General features: G+C 47.8%; 1 protein-coding gene and 1 non-coding gene across 2 annotated transcripts in view; both read left to right on the plus strand.

The window, feature by feature from the left end:
- Nucleotides 1–18,430, plus strand: part of DNAH9 (dynein axonemal heavy chain 9) — a 180,951-nt gene that overhangs the window by 92,708 nt on the left and 69,813 nt on the right. Inside the window, exons 49-51 of the mRNA XM_065735131.1 lie at nucleotides 3,026–3,286; nucleotides 8,412–8,837; nucleotides 11,243–11,362. Of these exons, the coding sequence (XP_065591203.1) occupies nucleotides 3,026–3,286; nucleotides 8,412–8,837; nucleotides 11,243–11,362 (807 nt within the window). The remainder of the gene's footprint in view (nucleotides 1–3,025; nucleotides 3,287–8,411; nucleotides 8,838–11,242; nucleotides 11,363–18,430) is intronic.
- Nucleotides 4,600–4,671, plus strand: TRNAM-CAU (transfer RNA methionine (anticodon CAU)). The gene has a single exon. It is a non-coding gene; the product is annotated as a tRNA-Met (tRNA).

The following is an 18,430-nucleotide window of genomic DNA, read 5'->3' on the forward strand; positions in this document are numbered from 1 at the left end:
AGGCCTTCTGCACTCCCCTGGATAACAGATGTTAGTAATGGTCTAGGCTTGGAAATTTAATAGCTGGAAATGTGACAAGCATCTAGGTTTAAAAATAAAAATAAAAAGCAAAGCCTAGCTGTGTGCATGAGCTTTTAGGATGGAAGCTCCTCCTTGGTGAGAAAGGGGAGAAGTGTGGGGCTTTCTGTTACCATGAGATCTATGGAGAGAGGAGAACTTTTCATGCCTTTATTTCTAGCAGCACTCTGCTGGGGATGGCTCTGCATGGCATAGATGGGATCACATCCAAGGTTTCTGCTGTGTCTGTGCCTTCCCAGAGGCAGTGGCGTGAGGTCTCCCAGTAGACTGGGGTCTCATCAGGAGTTTTTTTATCTAGGCAGTAGGATGTGCAGGAAGGAGAAATGGATATGACAGATTGCTGTTGCTCTGGATCCAAGTGTGGTATTAAGACAAACAGTTTGCTGTGCTGGAGGGATGAAACTGGAGGAGTAAGGTCATCAGTTTGCATTCCTAACACCACCCCCAGGAAATCACTGAAGACAGTGAGCTTGATTATGTAGGCATTACTGCTGGTTCTTACTATCTGCTGGACAAACACTCTTAAATTGTCCTTGCTCATCTGTGTTTGAGCTTTATCCTCATTGGGAAAATGTGATTGTTTCCTAGTGTGCTCCCAAACCCTGCTGGAAGTAAGGAAGGCTGCTGGTCACCAAAGTCCCCCCAGCATGCTGAGTTCTGCTGGTGGAGGGTCCAGCAGAGGATCCACACTGCAGCCCCAACCTGCACCATTTCTGCTGGGAATTTAACACACAACCCAAACCAGTTGGACAGGTGACTTAGTGACACACGCTTCTCTGCACTGAGTTATTAGGAATTCTTTCAAGCACTAACTGATTTTCCTGATGATTTTGTTTTTCTTTAATCCTGACAATATGTTCTTGGCTGTTCTCATGGCCCGTGCTGAGGGCTGAGTGTACATCTGTTCCTTCTGTAGAGCTGTGGAGAGCTCGTGGGTTATAATCCCTTGTTGGCCTTGTTGTGGTCATGTAAGCCCATAGAGCTCCCGGCTGTGTGTGCATCCAGCACATGAGCACTGATCTGGGGCAGGTCACAAGCCAGATCTGCAATCAGCAAAGCCTCCCACTTCAATTTCCTGCAATCTCAGAAGACTCAGAGCTGCAAGAGAGGTTGCTCTCTGGATGCTGTCTGAGGGGATTACGTGCTCTTGCGTGTCTGGAGCCGCTGGGATTTACGGGCGCTTCTTTGTGTTGGTTAAAGCAAGACTATAGCCCTGGGCAGCAGGAGGTGGAAAATGAAGTGTGCAGTGCAGAAGCACAGTGAGATTCCTAAGAAACAGCTCTCCACTTGAAGGTGGTGACAAATGTCAATAGCTTCAATTTATGTGGGTTCCAAGTGGTGCTGTCTCTTCTTGCATAAAAACAGAATTGTGAACAAAGGCAAGTATCTGACTTCCCTAATAGGGAGAGTTTTTACGTGGCAATGATGTACCCCAGGAGCTATTAACAATCCTTTATGAGCTCAACAGCAGGACAGCAAAAGACTCTGCAGTCTGCACAGTGGCTGTGTAAAATCATCAGAACAGCTTTTAGAAAGAAATCTTCTCGAGTGAGAGCTGGTGTGAGCACCCCAGCTGTGCAGCCATGGCTCGGGGGGCTCCTACCCTGCAGGGCTCAGCTGCTGCTCGGGGTGAGGTCAGGGAGCACTGGCTCCTTGTGTGTGGGTCCTCAGAGCCTGCACATGGCAGAGCATCCCCTGCTCTGCTCTGCAGGTGTCAAGGTTGAAAAAGGAAAGCGTAGCTGGGTTGTAGTGTGTGTTACCCCTCTGTGGGGTGTATCATAGAATACCCCCATCATAGAACAGCTTAGGCTGGAAGAAACCTCGCAGCCCCTCAGCCCTGACCCCTGCCATGGGCTGGCTGCCCTCCCAGCTCAGGCTGCCCAGGGCCCATCCATTGGCCTCAGGCACCTCCAGGGATGGGGCACTCACACTTCTCTGGGCAGCAGTGCCAGGGCTTCACCAGTGCTGGGTAGAGAATTTCCTCTTAATACAGAACCTAAATCTTCTAGATTAAAGCCATTATCCTTTGCCCTATCACCACACTCCTTGACAGAGTCCCTCTCCAGCTTTCCCATAGGCCCCTTGAGGTACTGGAAGGCCACAGTGAAGTCTCCCCAGGGCCCTGTCCAGGCTGAACACTCAGCTCCCTCAGGCTTTCTTAACAAGAGAGGACCTCTGAGCATCTTTCTGGCCCTTCTCTGAACCCACTCCAACAGCTTCTCATCTTTCTTCTGCTGAGGGCTCCAGGCCTGGATGCAGTGCTCCAGATGGGGCCTCATGAGAATAGAGCAGAGGGGGACAGTCCCCTCCCTGCCCACTGCCAGCCCCGTGTTGATGTAGCTCAGGGTACTTTCTGGGCTGCAAGCACACTTTACTGGCTCATATCAACATTTTAATTTAACAGGATGCAATCTAATAATGGCTCTGGTATTGAAAGATGTGTGAAAACTGTATGAACTGGGCTTTATAATGAGAGCAGCTTGCTGCAGTGATCTGGTGAAGCTCCTGTGTTGTGCCCAAGAACACATAACTTGAAGGCTTTTACTTGCTTCCCAGTGAATCCTGTTCAAAGCAACATGTGCTTTGCCCTTTGCCTCTATCCTGTTCCCAAGCAGAGGCACTGAAGAGGGCTTTGACAACATCTTTAATAGTAAATCCTCTGATTCTGGTTCCTTCTCTACAGGTTCCTCACTGCTAGCAACCTGCTATGGTGTGTGCACCATGCACACGGGCTCCCCAACCCTTACATGAGAAATGAGGAGTGAAGCAGAGCTCCAGTATCCTGCTGACAAACAGAAATATTGCTTTTCTGTGATTGTTTTATATATGGGCCCTCCATGCTCTTAGCTACTGCTGAGCACCCCTGGAGTGTGACCCACACTGTCAGGCAGGGTGGGAAAGCAGAATGCTGAACAGCTGTGCACCCAAACATGCTTCTTTCCCCCAGGTGGATGACCTGAAGGCCAAGCTGGCAGCCCAGGAAGTGGAGCTGAAGCAGAAGAATGAGGCTGCTGATAAACTGATCCACGTGGTGGGCGTGGAGACAGAGAAAGTGAGCAGGGAGAAGGCAGCTGCTGATGAAGAGGAGCGGAAAGTGGCACTCATCACCCAGGAGGTCCAGCAGAAGCAGAAGGACTGTGAGGAGGACCTGGCCAAAGCTGAGCCTGCCCTTGCAGCTGCCCAGGCTGCTCTGAACACCCTCAACAAGGTAGGGCTGGACTCCCATGGAAAGCTGGTGTTTGGAGTAGTATCTGTCAGTGCCATCCTCTGGCACAGGTTTTGGGGTTGATCCTGCTCCATTTTCTTCCTGGATTGGTCCAGAGGCTGCTCCAGTGTCCCTGCAGCTGTGGCCATAGAGAGCAGGAGGACCTGGAGGTATGCTGCTGTTCTCCACTGGCTGACTCCACTGTTCATCTTTCTGCCTCACGAGGAAGGAAGGTCCCAGGGAGGAGATGACAGATACACCAGGCTTCGTGACTTTTGTAGAATCTGTAATGGCTTTTTTTGTGTTTTTGTTTGTTTGTTTTTGTGAGATAGAGCAAAAGTGCAGTTTGCTCTGGGTATTTCTGTGCAAGCACACAATCACCCCAGTGGTAACTGAACGCCACCTACAGCACCACTGAGGTAGACTTGATATCCAGCTGCTTGGAGCCTATTTCCCAGCACACAGCTGTGTAGCTGGGGCTGACAGCTTTGTACACAGATGCTGGGCCTGCCCCACAAGTTGGCATTCACACTGGTGGTGAGTGTGGGCATCCTCTGAGTTCCCATGTGGCCCATCTGCTGCTTTGGAAAGTGACTTGTGATGGGAAGGCTTGTGTCCCCCTGTTGTAGGGACAGTGGGATCTTAAAGGCTGGCCTTTTCTTCTCCACCTGACCCCATGTGTGGGACAGGGTTCCTCCTGCCCTCTGTTCACCTAAGGTATTTGTCAGGCCTTGCTGAGCATGGTGCTCAGTGTCTGATGCACACTGTGTGGCCCCGTAGGTACACTCACATCTTGGCTTTTTGCTTGACACAAGAAGCACTGGTGTTGAAGCCTCACTGTGTGTCTGGATTTATCCAGCAGAGAGCTGTTGCTGAGCAGTGTCTTTGGGCAGAACAATCTCTTGGTGGGGTTGTACATTGCTGCAGACAGGACCACTCCAAAGAGAGAAGCCAGTGAGGAAATCAATAGCCAGGAGATGTCCTCCTGCAGTCAGAGGTGGCCCAAAGGGATTGATTTAAGGAAAGATTACTTTGGGAAGATTTTTACATTTAGACTGCTCCAGGAGTTCCTGTTTGCAGCTCTGCATTGAGATGTGCCCCAGCAACACATTTCTGCTGTTGGTCTCCTGGCTGCAGTGAGTGCAGCACCTGGACAGCAAGCAGAGAAATGGCCATGCACCAGGTGCAGTCAGAAAGTTAGTTATTTCCACGATGAGAACAGCTCATTCCTGCTTCAAATCACAGCTCTGCCTTGGAGGAAAAAAACGAGTCAGCAGGAATGGGTTTCCAAAGTGATTCTCTCTCCCAGGAGGCAGAGCAGAGTGGCGCAGCGGAAGCGTGCTGGGCCCATAACCCAGAGGTCGATGGATCGAAACCATCCTCTGCTAGGCTTTAGCTTTTGTTTGGCAGCTGGGATAGATGATGATCTCCAACCTTTCTGGTTCTGCAGGCTGTGCTGTCTTGGCTCTTTTTCCTGGAAGTGAAAGGGCTCTACAAAGGGACCATGTCTGCATCCTCATTACTTCTGGTTTCACACTGGATTTGCATAAGGTTGCCAGTTTTTTTTTTTTTCTAGATACCTGCAAGCTAATGCTTAGCAGAGCTCTCTAAGCCAAGAAGCAGCTGCAAGTTTGTTCAAACTCAAGCTTGCTTTGGTTGCACTGTGAGAAGCTGCTGCAGCTCTTGTGCATCCCTTCACTTCAGTGCTCACAGCTTCTGCAGAGTGTGGAGGCAATGTGAGTGTCTGAGGAAACTGAGAGGCAATTGAAGGTGTCTCTGTCTGTATACAAAAATAAAAAGCTCTCTCTTGCACACCTCTACACCGCCCTGAGCAGCCACAGCAGCAGTCCTGGCACCCAGCGTGAGGCTCAAACCCACAGCATGGGGCTTAAACCCACAACGCTGGGATTATGAGTGCCATGCTTTACCCACTGGGCTACAAGAGTTACTCGTGTATGGAAGGGTGTAAGTAATAATTAAGGTATTTATCACGTGGCCCATGATGAATGCCATGTAATGATTCTTACAGGCCTAGTAGAGAGAGCATCTGCTAAATCAGAAATGTACATCCAGACATGATGCTGTGTTTGGAAACTTGGGAGAACAGGTTGTAGAGATTAAAAACAACCAAAAAAAACCCCCAAGAAAATAACAAAACAAAACCCTTTTGTCTCTCACAACACAGTTGTGCCTGGGCTCCTTCTCAGCTCCTGGATCCCATAGGCCACAGAACACAGGATATGGGACTTCACAGATCTGCAAGTCTCTCTCCTTTGTTGGGGTGGCGATGGCATATCCACCTCAGGACTGCCTTCACCCCCATGGGTCTCCATTATCTACAAGAAAGGCCATAAGGAAGACCCGGGGAACTACAGGCCTGTCAGCCTGACCTCGGTATCAGGGAAAGTTATGGAACAGATGTTATTGAGGGAGATCACACAACACGTGCATGGCAATAAAGGGATCAGACCCAGCCAGCACGGGTTCACCAGGGGCAGGTCGTGCTTGTCCAACCTCATCTCCTTCTATGACTGGGTGACCAGACAGGTAGATGAGGGAAAGGCTGTTGATGTAGTCTACCTGGACTTCAGCAAGGCCTTCGACACGGTCTCCCACAGTATTCTCCTAAGGAAACTGGCAGCCCGTGGTGTGGACAGGTTCACTCTTCTCTGGGTGGAGAACTGGCTGGAGGGCCGTGCCCAGAGGGTAGTGGTTAATGGAGTTAAGTCCAGCTGGCGTCCTGTTACGAGTGGTGTCCCCCAAGGGTCAGTTTTGGGGCCCATCTTGTTTAATATCTTTATTGATGACCTAGACGAGGGAATTGAGTGTACCCTCAGTAAATTTGCAGATGACACAAAGCTGGGAGGATGTGTCAAACTGCCTGAGGGTAGGGAGGCCCTTCAGAGGGATTTGGATAGGCTGAACAGCTGGGCTGAGCTCAATGGGATGAGGTTCAATAAGACCAAGTGCTGGGTTCTGCACTTTGGCCACAATAACCCCATGCAATGCTATAGGCTTGGGGCAGAATGGCTTGAAGAATGTAGAGAGGAAAAGGACCTGGGGGTGTTGGTTGATGCTCGGCTCAACATGAGCCGGCAGTGTGCCCAGGTGGCCAAGAAGGCCAACAGCATCCTGGCCTGTATTAGAAATAGTGTAGCCAGCAGGAGCAGGGAGGTGTTCATCCCCCTGTACTCAGCTCTGGTACGGCCGCACCTCGAGTACTGTGTTCAGTTTTGGGCCCCTCACTACAAGAAGGACATTGAGGCCCTGGAGCGTGTTCAGAGAAGGGCAACAAAACTGGGGAGGGGTCTGGAGCACAAGTCTTATGAGGAGCGGCTGAGGGAGCTGGGATTGTTTAGTCTGGAGAAGAGGAGGCTCAGAGGAGACCTTATTGCACTCTACCACTTCCTGAAGGGGGGTTGTGGTGAGGGCCTCTTCTCCCTGATAAATAATGACAGGACGAGAGGGAATGGCCACAAGTTGCGCCGGGGAAGATTTAGATTAGACCTGAGGAAACAGTTTTTTTTCTGAAAGAGTGGTCAGGCACTGGGATGGCCTGCCTAGGGAGGTGGTTGAGGCACCATCCCTAGCGCTGTTCAAGAAGCGTTTAGATGAGGTGCTAAAGGATTTAATTTAGTAGTTGGGTAGAGATAGTGATAGGAGGATGGTTGGACTAGATGATCTTATAGGTCTTTTCCAACCTTATGAACTTATGAACTTATGAACTTATTAGGCACATTGCAGTTTTCCAAGAGGAGACAGCAGCCATCCTGCAGAGATGGGTGGGCAGCTTGGAGAGGCAAAAAAATATCCTCACTGCAGTTCCCATCCTGCTAATGTGCAACACATGGAGGAAGAATTCAGAGCAATTTACTGAGTTGTCCTGTAGTGAAGTGCTCACTTCTTGGTGAAAAAGCAACATCACCAGCTCAGCATCCCATTACCAGGGAGACAGAGGTTGAACAAGGACTGATGTCAAAGCCATCCTTGCCACCCCAAGCACCAGAGCGCTGCCTGTATCCAGCCAAGTGGGGACTCAGGATGGAGGAGAGCTTTCTGTGCTGTTCCTCTGTGCTCGCAGTCAGCTCCATGTCACTGAGCACGTTAATTAGAGACATTTTATACCGCAAGTGCACACAGCTCCCAAGGGTCTGTCTCTGTCAGCTTGATTATTAACAAAAGCTAGTAGCAAGCAGAGACAACACGTTTGGTGACAGCTTCGTAGCTGACACCTTTCTCCCAAAAACAAATGCTCAGAGGTACCAAACTTGCTTCAGTAGACAAACTGATGGAAGCAGAACGTCAGAGAATGCAGATTAGAAGTCACTGAGAGTTGGTAAAAACAGGGGCTACAGAAATGCATAGATTTTTCTAACACTGGTATTGATTATTGCCCTTGTCCTTGTTTTGCCTGGGATCTGAGAACAGCTGATTCACCTGCACTATTTTTTCCTATGGAAAAGCTGACTTGTGTGTGCACAGAGAGGATTCAGGTGTTAACAGGGTTTGTGCTTCAGTCAAGATCTGGCTACTGTTAGGGATGCCCTGGAACTGCCTGGGTTGGAAGTAGGGAAGGTGCCTCCAGGGATCAGCTCATCCCTTTTAAGAGCCAAGCAGCTCTCTCATGCGGGGACTGCTCTGTTGGTTGAGGTGCCTGAATTGGGTCTGGATGATGGAGAGGTGGCTGCATGCAGGCTGTGAAGAATGAATGTCTCTGACATGGGGAAAAGCTGAGCATGAAGGGAGCATGAGCTGCTCTGCAGAACAGTCTTAGATGGGCTGGAGACTGCTATATAGAAGTTGTTATCTAGTTAGGTTTCTCTTGTCCTCACTCCATTCTACCAGGAGTGCACAAAGCCCCTTTCTTCTTAGCCCCTGGCCCAGGGAAAGGTTGGGAGTGTGGGGAGGGAGGGTGTGCTGTGCTGGTCCTGGGTGGGAAACCAGGAGCTGAATGTGTGAGTGGAACACATGCCATAAGCCATGCACGTGAGTTATTGAGAGGCAGTGACTTTCAGGTGGAGCAAAACCCAGTGTATCAGGTCAGTACGTCAGGGGCCTGAGTCTATTCACAGTACAACAAACACAAAACCCATTTGTTTTTGTCTAACGACTTCATTTTCCTTTTCAGAAGAACCTGACAGAACTGAAATCCTTTGGGTCACCACCTCCAGCCGTCAGCAATGTCACCGCTGCCGTGATGGTACTTATGGCCCCGGGAGGGAAGATTCCCAAGGACAGGAGCTGGAAGGCAGCAAAAGCCACCATGGCCAGGGTGGATGGATTCCTGGACTCCTTGATCAAGTTCGACAAGGAGAACATCCACGAGAACTGCCTCAAAGCCCTCCAGCCTTATTTAGAAGATCCCAAGTTCAAACCCGAATTTGTAACCACCAAGTCCTACGCGGCAGCCGGCCTCTGCTCGTGGGTGGTGAATATTGTGCGCTTCCACGAGGTGTACTGCGACGTGGAGCCCAAGCGGCAGGCTCTGAGCAGAGCCAACGCTGAGCTGCTGGCAGCCCAGGACAAGCTGGCCAGCATCAAGGCCAAAATTGCAGTAAGTGTGGGAGAGCAAGCCATGGTGTGGGCTCGCCTGTGAGAGGGACCCATTGTGCAAGTCACCACCTGGGGGAGGAATCCTCTGCTTTGGAGAAAGCTGCTTCTCCAGCCTCGTGTATTTTTAAATGGGTGGATCTGAGGATTGAGCAGGTTGTGGGTCTTTTTATCTCCCTTTTATTACCACTTCTTACGTTTCATCCCCAGGCTCCACTCCTGCCTGTTACCTTAATAGGATGACTAGTTATTAATTCTTATTATTCCTCACTAACTTTTAAGATGTGATTTGCCTCTACTCATGAGTCCTCAGAAAACTCGTTACCTCAGAGCAGTGTGAGATCCTGTGCACTGTGCAGGGGCAGGGAGCAGGGCTGGCTGTGGCTGGCAGAGCCTGTGATGCTCTACAGGATGAAGGCTGTTCCAGCGGAGTCTGCTAATTTGTCCCAGCACGGCTCTCTGCCTTCGTGTCTTTGCATCATCCTCGTTGAGGTTTTTGCTGCTAAAGGATAGGAAGGCATCACTGAATAGATGAAATCACTGTGTGATTAAAAGTGCAGTTCTATAGAGAGCAGCCTCCATCCTTTCCCTCTGAAAACCTGTTTGTCTATCCAAATCCCATCCCAACCCTGCTAATAGTAACATGTGGAAACAGGCATGGGAGTACCCTGCAGAACCTGCCTTTCCAAGGTGCTGTGGATCTGGGATCCCTCCTGGTGATGCATGGGTCCCCCGGGGCTGTGTTTTTGTACTGACAGCACAGTTCATGCCAAATCCCCTTTCAGAACCAAAGTGTGTTTTCAGCAGAGCTACCAAATCTTTCCATAAGTTGTATCAGCTTGGGATGTGCCCCTGGGGCAGCGTGACCTGAGTACACACCTCTTCCCCAGTGCATCCTCATGATAGGAAGTATCCAAGTCCCATGATGCCTCCTAGGGCTGCTTATCATAGAAATGCTCACTGCACTTTTAATTAAAAGTATATTAAAAAAAACTTTCTACATAGCACTCCAGCAGCCTCCTCCTGCTGCAGATAGAAGGATATGTGCAGCACCTGCTCAGAGATGGGTTTTTAGAGGTCTTCTTTTCCCATCCCAGATATGAAATACGGTCTTAGGAAACTGTTTGTATTCCATTATTCCATTTGTTCCTGAAGTCTTAATGCCTGGCTACTATTACTACTTCATTTTTTTTTAAAGAGGCAGGATTTTGGTGAGAAGAATGGCTGTCTGTGCTTTAGTGGTCCTCTGCTGGCACACATTGCTGTTACTGTGGTGTGCCTGGTGGTGCACTGGTTCCTTGTGTCTCCTGGATGCTCTTTTGTCATGCATCTGTAAGAGAGTTTTATGTAGGTATATATATATGCACATACATTTATATGCACACAAATATAAGCTTTCTGTGTTATTAATTCCAAGGCAGTCTGAGAAGAGACCACTTTGTGTTTTCCAAAGTACTGGAGAGCTACAGATATCCCAAATATAATCCTTTTTCATGTTCAAGTTTGTTTCTAGTGCATAGCTCAAGCAGTGTTCAAGTGACTTACAGGCACTTAGCCTTAAGCATTTTGCACTGGGTGCAGATAAAATCAATTACTACTTCTGCTTCTCTTATCAGAACTGAAAGGCTCCAAGTCCTTATGGGAGCTGCTGACTTGTTTGAGACTGAAGTGTAAGCAGTGCTGTCCAAGCCAAGGACCCTACTTTAGTAGCACAGGGGTATTTCAGGTGGTTTGGGCTCTTTATGCCCCATCCCAGCCCTGAAAAGTTTTGCAGCCCACCCAAACCTGTACTGGTCCCAGCTAACATGTGCAGGACACGCGGTGCAGCAGCTGCAGCATGGAGGTGGCTCCAGCATGCCTCCAGCTCTTCAAGAAGCCTCTCGGGGTTTTGAGCAACTTGAGGACAGCAGAGCCCTGGTCTGCAACCAAAGCATAGCATCGGGAACCAGAAAATTCTCTTCTCTTAGCTGTCCTACTTGTTTCTCATCTGTAGTGTCAGCCGTCAGTACCAGTCAGCCTGTCTTTCCCAGTTCAAATTCACACCAGGGCAGAGCCCCCAGAGGGCAGAGCCCCCAGATTGTCTGGAGTTGTGATTGTCTCTGCCCTGTGCAGATGACATGGGCTACTAGTGGGTGAAGCTGCAGAGCTCACCACTGCTCTGTGCTTCATCCCATGTGTGTCCCATGAGCATGGCTCTCATATGGGAACACAGGATCACAGAACTGTAGGGGTTGGAAGGGATCTCTAGAGATCATCAAGTCCAACTCCCCTGCCAAAGCAGGCTCCCTGGACCAGGTTGCACAGTTAGGCACCCAGGCAGGTTTTGAATATCTCCAGCCCTGGCTGCAGGCTGGAGAAGGAGCTCCCTTAATACTCTGCTGTTGTTTTCCTCCTTTCTTTCCTATGCAGCGCCTCAACGAGAACCTGGGAAGGCTGACAGCCAAGTTTGAGAAGGCCACTTCTGACAAACTCAAGTGTCAGCAAGAAGCTGAAGCTACAGCGTGTACCATCACTCTTGCAAACTGGCTGGTGAGTGGCAGCAGATGGGGCAGCAGCATCAATGGGAGACGTCAGGTGCTGGTGAGAGGCCGGCCGTGTGCACAGTGCTTCACAGCCTCTAATCTTTGTGGAATGCATTACATTTCCTGAGCTGCAGCAAGTTTTTAGTCATGAAAAGGAATTTGCATTGGCTGTTTTCATAGATTGGGGTAGGCACTGCGTGTGTTTGAAGAGACACTGTGCTCTCTTTGCTGCTCTCGTGTCCTTTTTTTGATTTAATTGCGTGATCAAGTACTGAAGGGACCAGAACTATACAACACAGAGATACATAGTGGAAAGAAACGTGGGAATATATGAGAAGCTTTGTAGGTTTTGAAGTGACAAAAGCTAATGGTGAAAAGCTCTGAAAAAGCAGTGCATGTCCCCGTTATCAGTCCATCGGAGTGCATTGCCAGGTGTTGTATCTTCACTACACGCAGCCTCCAGTCCTCTGCTGGGGGATGCCCTTGTCACTGCTTCACAGATACAAGATAACAGCTTCTGTTCCTACTGTGCTGCTGGCTGGAGCCCCAGCTTTTTGCAGCACTGCTCGTGCCCCTCGTGCTTTGCATTTTGGGTTCTGCCTGGCTGTGTGATGCAAGGAAGTGGGGCTGCAGGCTTGAGCCACGGTGCCAGAGAGGTGGCTGAGATCCACATAATGCTTGGTCCCGTTCTGACTGCCCGGCCTTTGTGGGGGCACTGAATAAGGGGGTGCTTCCTGTCCTCCCTGCCTGGAGCAGGGCAGATGATGCTTTCAAGTCACTCTCCTGAGAGATTCTGGGCTCATGTCCACAGGAGAGCATCCCACCTGGTCTGCAGGCGTTCAGGACTGGAAGCTGCACTCAAACTTTCTTGTAGGAGCAGCTGCTGCTTGGTGGCAGCTTGGAATACAAAAATATTTGTAGAAGTGCTGCTGGGTGCAGATATCTCCACCTGTTTTACCAGCCTGAAGCTATGCTGGTCAGTAGCAGGTTGATGGCTTGTAGAGTGGTCCTCTGACCCACTGCAGCAAGAAAGAGAAATAGAGCCAAATGGTTTAAGCTTTGTGCTGCACTGGGTTCTCTGTTTCCTGCTCTCACACCTTCTTTGGTGTCTTTCAGCAAATTGCCTTAGCCTGGATTTTCAGATCTGTTTAGATTTCGGGTGGGTTTTCATGTGCATTTCAGTGCTCCTGGAAGAGAGCACAACTTTCCTGCGCACTTTGGTAGCAATACACATTGAAAACAGATAGCAAACAAACAAAGTATGCTTTGTTCTTTAATCTGCATGTGCCTTGGTGGGAAGCGGGCAGACAGTGCTGCTGTGGCACAGGTGCTGCTTTGCAGTCAGGCCTGTGATGTGCTCAGATAGAGGGGTCAAAGACAAAGAGCAGATAAGTCCCTTCCTGTGCTGATGGAGATCTCTTTCATGCAGCCACAGAAGGAGTTTTATGCTTTCATGTTCTTCAGGTTAAATCTCACTGAATGCTTCCAAAACCTTTAATTAAAGCAGGGAAGAGTGGCTTTTTTGCTGGAAAGAGCTGCTTCTATTTCTGGGGGGATTTTGCAGGATGAGTATTTCCCTGTGTCTTTCCACAGCCTATTGAAATCCTGTTTAATGTGATGCAGAGATGGATTGTGGCTCTGAGTCATGTAGGAGTCGATAAACACAAAGTACAAGAAGAAAATGTTTTGAGAACAAGAAACAGAAATGGTTTCAGTTCTTTTCATAGAAATATATATGCATGTGTGCATATTTTTTATACTGAATGTGGCTTAATTTCACCTCCATTAGTAGCACTGTAACAAACAACGCCTGATTTCTTAAGGGTGCATGCTTAGCTTGTGAATTTGGGGCTTAAAACGCAAGGTCTGCATTGAGGTACAACTGCAGCATGGTGGTGAGGGAAAACAGTGCTTCTTTTTGAGGGTTTGGATATATTTGCAAAATCGTCCTTGAATAACAAAATGAGCAAGTATTTAACAGGATGAACTGTCACTCCAGATATATGTTGCTACATGATTTTTAAGGTTTAGTAGTTTCCTCTGGAAGAAAGTGTCCCGATCTGAAATCAAGATAAGACATAGGAATACGTTTTAGAAAACCTTCCTTTGGTTGAAGTTGAGGTGTTTGCATTGATGTCTGTCTCTCCTTGGTCTGCTAGCACTGGGTTTGTGTCATGGGCTGTGTAGTCTCAGGGAAGTAACAGCTGTAGGAATATATTTGCATTCAAGCACGTTCATTAGCTCGCTAATTAGCTGGGACTCTCACAGGCTCATGGGCAGCACCTGCAAATGAGCAGAGCGTGGTCAAGTGATTTGCTGGTGCTGGACTCCATCCTTTGTTGGTGCATGACTCAACACAGTTCCTCTTTGTTTAGGTGCACGGCTGAGGATTCATGTTGTGTCACAGTTCAGTTGCTTTCCCTTCGAAGCCCCCCTGCTTCTTTCCTCTCTGAGTGCTCTGGTGGCCGATTTTGGAAAGAACCCTTTCGCTGTCAGGGCTTTGTAAAAAGCAGTTACAGACCTGGTAATCTTGAAGCTGTTACAGTGATTTGAAGGTGGTTATGGGTAAACCCCATTCCCCTTCGGTGTTGTGTGAACAAACAGAAGCACCATGTGGCCTTGTCCACTTCCCAGGTGGGAATGTGTGTCCTTCCTGTTGTTCTGTCTGTCTCTTAATTACAAAAGGAAAATGTTTAGGTGATGGGCCCTTGCACCTTTCCTTGAAGCTCACCACAGAGAAGAAAACAAAATACTGAAAGGAGAAGTGAGGATGCTTTAGGATGGGGCCTGGTATGTGTGCAGATCATGGTAGAAGAGGGTATTCTGATTTTGGGGCAGATAAAGGACATTGCTGGGCTTCAGGCTTTCTACTTTTAATTGTCATCATTATTTTTCAGCCCTACCAGTCCCTGTTGACATTCCTAAGCCATTTTCATTTAGATTGAATTTGGACTTCTACTCAAGTGCGGTGCATTGCTGTGGTAGGGACCACGATCTATCATGTCCTCCTGTGCCTGCAGAAGTGATGCCGAGGGAAATGGACTTGGAAAGCAGTTTTGCTCCACTTTTGGGAGTGTGGAGACCTTCTCCTAAATGCATACATAACTGAGATGAGCTATACTTCATTTTCTCTGCAGTCTGCTAATGGCATCATCCCTGGCTGGTGCCAGGGTGTGCTGTCCCTCTCGCAGCATCAGGTTGAAAATCACTTTTCCTTTCCTCGTTAGGGAAAGCAGAGTCAGGAAGAAGCAAATCTCTATTCCTGCCTCTAGGATTATATGAAACTGGAGCATCGTGTGAGTGGCGCAGTGCTGCGGTGAGGAAGATGATGCACAGAAGGCAGCGAGTTCGCTGTCCATCTGTAAGTGCACACATTAGCCTCATTGTGCTGTGTGAGTATTTCAGTATGACAGTCACAAATGCTGAGAACGGATAGGACACTAAGTCTGGGGGAAGCCAGAGCCAGCCCTGGGCTTTCGTAAAGCCGAAGAGGATGGGCTAGAACTGTGTTGTGGTTTTGCTATGGGATGGATGCATACACACACATACAAACCTTGTGCAGAGTCTCTTGCTGCTCCAAAGAACGCACAGTCTAGAAAAGAGTGCAACAGCAAACAAGGGAATTAAAACAGGTATCTGTCCCATTCAGTGTCTGCTGCTGCAACGTCTCTAAATGTGAAGATTTGGGAAGAGCTTTGAGTCATGCTCTCCTAATGCTGCAAGTAAAGCTCATACATGATCTTTCTGCCACTGAGCTCTCTTAACTCAATGCAACCGAGACAGAAAAAAGCCAGAAAAGCTGGAAGGACTTTACAGCTGCCATGGTGGTGTGTGAGCCCCCAGGGCAGTGCACATCCTGCAGAGGCTCACTGGGGTCCCTCCAAGCAGCAGACATCCACTGGTGAGCGGCTGGAGCTGCGAGCAGAGGCCAGCAAGGGAGCACAGCAGCACTGAGCACAGCTGTCAGTGCAGGTGAGCAGGTCACATCAGAGCCAATGCCACTAACTGTTTTTAAAGACCTGGTTAGAAAGCACAGCTTGCTAATGCAGCTGTCAAAAATGGATCTGTTCTGCAGTGCGTGCGAGGAATTTGGATCCCAGGTTACTGTTGGGCAAGTGCATACCTTCTTCTCTCTCATCTCTGGCTTTGATCTTGGAATAGATCCTGACAGTTCTTGCTGATGTGTGTTTCATTTGGCATCCACGATGTGTCATCTATGTGACTGGGCAAGAATTAAGCTCCCAGACTTTAAACAAATGTATTTGAGGTAGTATGAAGAAGAAACCCAAGTATACAGGGGTAGTGATTGCTTCAAATTGAAAAATGTATCAAGTGCATGAAAACAAGCCATACTTTTAAAGTGTCCTGATTTTAGTTTGGCATCTCGTGAACTATAGGTGATGTAGGGAAGATATCCAAGGGACCAGGGAATGTAATAGGACCAGAAACGGGGAGTGACTGATGGTGAGATTTATAAATGGATATGTGCTAACGTGGCAGATGAGATTTAGTGATGACAAATGCAAAATAATGCATGCAGGGAAAATGAACCCTAATCATGCATTTACATTGATAGGTCTTAATTGCACTGTTATCACTCACATAAGAGCTCTTTCAGAGAGTTGTCAGAAACAGCAGTGTAGTACATGTCTGGAGACAGCAAGGCAAACTGAGTGTTAGAAACTTGTAGGAAAAATTGGGAAACAAAAGCTAAACAATGATGTTATCAATCCAAATCTATGGTGTGCCTCCCTCTTACATGCTGGATGTCAAAAGGCTGCAGGTAACCTAGAGATGGTACAGGGAATTGAGGTATGTCATTTCCATATATGAAATGGTTAGGGGGGCAATGATTAGGACTTCATTTTGAAAAAGAGAGAGTGTAGGGATGGATGTGACAGAAGCCAATAAAATTGTGAATGGTATTGAGAAGATGAATAGGGAATGATTGTTCACTATCCCTCATTACCAAAGAGCTAAAGGTAATCAAATGAGATGAAATGAATTCAAATGACTTCTAGTGTCATATGTAGAGGACACCTGGGATTTCTTAAAGATACTAAAATTTACTGGATTTAATGAAGGCAGCCAGGACAGGATTAGGTAAAAAATCACCTCAAGAAGGTAATTAGGAGTAGGTAGGGAGTCTACAAGTTTTGGAAGATCAGATGATTAAGAATTCTTCTTAGAGGTGGAGAACCAAGGGAGTAGTATGAGAACATACCTTAAGGAGACTGGAGGAAGGACCTGGAGGTACTTCATCTACAAATACTGCAAAAGAAAGATGGAGGAAGTAGGCTTCTGTGCTCTGGAGTTGAGATTAAGGATAGCCTAGCTATGATCCTGCCTCAAAAGTAGTGCTTTGTTTGTTTTTCAACAGGCAGCATTACATAAGAAATGCTGTGGGCTGAGACAAGGGTCTGTCCTGCTTCAGCTGAGTGCCAGCAGATGTCCAGGGTGCTGCCTGGTGCCTGGTACCTTCCAGCTTTTGTATGCTCCTCTTTAATAAATGTGGCTGCACGTGGTAGCATGATAAGACTGAGAAAACAGAAACAGAAGCTCCCATAGATGAATAGAAAGCATGGTTCTAGTTAAAGTGACTGGATGGACTCAATGTGGCAACTGGAGGAATAGGGTGAAGTCAGGCAAAATAAGATGCAGGTGTACATTTATGGACTTACAGTAAATGTTTACCTCTAAACCAGAGATCGTTGGCCAGGAGCCATGAGGAGCAATTGAACTGTTTATTGAATCTTTGGCCTACAAATGCTGTAGTCCAAAGAACTACTGTGATCCTAAATGTGTCAAGAGCAGACTTTCTAGCAAGGCTTAGGGAATTCCAGGACAGCTGAGGTGGTGAAAGGCTCTGGGGAGAGCCTGGTCTTCATGAGCAGGATGGTGGTTCATGCTGATGAAGGAGAAGCTCAGCTGGGACAGGCTTAGGGATGGCTCTGAAATATAACGGGTCAAAGAAAATGGTCAGCCTCCTTCACCTCCTGGTGGGATATCAAACAGATGAGCAGCAAACTTGCTGCCTTCTCCTTGGCACCATCATTCTCACCGCAATCAAAAAAAGCTTTCATGGTTTTCTTAGGGATTTGTGAAGGTAGGAAAACCACCAGAGGTATTTTGGCAGTTTTCTTTTGTTCTTGTTGTTGATCAGATTATTCATAAGCAGCCTCAAAAAGGTGGTGTCTAAGCAGGTTGCAGAGATCGTCAGTAACATGAATGCAGTAGTGATGAAGACTCTGAAGAACCATAAAAACGATAGCCAGTAATAGGGATGTGTTGTGCAGGGAACAGAAATATAAAGTGATGCATATTTTACTTTGCATACCCTTTAAGTGATGCTGAGGAATTAAATGATGGAGCTAAGAGTTCTGTGGTTGTGTAAGATCTGTGCTTTCATAGGGGGGGGGGGGGAATAACAAACCCAAAACCCCGAGCTGAAATTGGATGTTAGCAATTATTAGGAAAAGAAGAGAACAAAACAGAAAAAAAATCACAATCTTACTGCATAAATCCACCCCAAATAAATCCTGAACATGCAGCTATACTTCCAGCCCCTGTGCTGCACCTCAAAGGATGGAGCGGCATTGGAAATGGTGCAGGGAAAGTAACAACAAAAAGAAACCAGAGGATAAAGATTACATCATTCAGTAAAGATAAAGATTGCAAGGACAATCAAAAGGCTTCTGTATGAGGAATTATTGAATAGACTTAAAGCTCTTCAACCTCAAAAGGAGACAGCAGAGGGGATATCAAGGGCTTGAAATCATGAGTGGTATGGAGAAGGTGAAGCGGGTGCGATTGTTCGGTGTTTTTCCACAGTGAGAGCAGATTTTAGCAGTTGAAAAGGTCAGGCAGCACATAAAAGGATGTACTTTTTGTACAGAAAGCACAGTTAAACTGTGGTTCTCCGAGCTCCAAGATGCTGCAGATGCCAAAAGGGTGGTTGGCATCCAGGACACCTTAGTAATGAAGGAAAAAATCATCAGTGGCTGTTAAGACAAAGATAGAAGCTCTGTTTCAATATGTTCTTATTCCTCCATTTGTGGGAACCTGGGAAATGCTG

Source organism: Cyrtonyx montezumae, unplaced genomic scaffold, assembly GCF_038088225.1.
Source record: "Cyrtonyx montezumae isolate F1298 unplaced genomic scaffold, pur_monq_1.0 scaffold_19, whole genome shotgun sequence".
Lineage (NCBI taxonomy): Eukaryota > Metazoa > Chordata > Aves > Galliformes > Odontophoridae > Cyrtonyx > Cyrtonyx montezumae.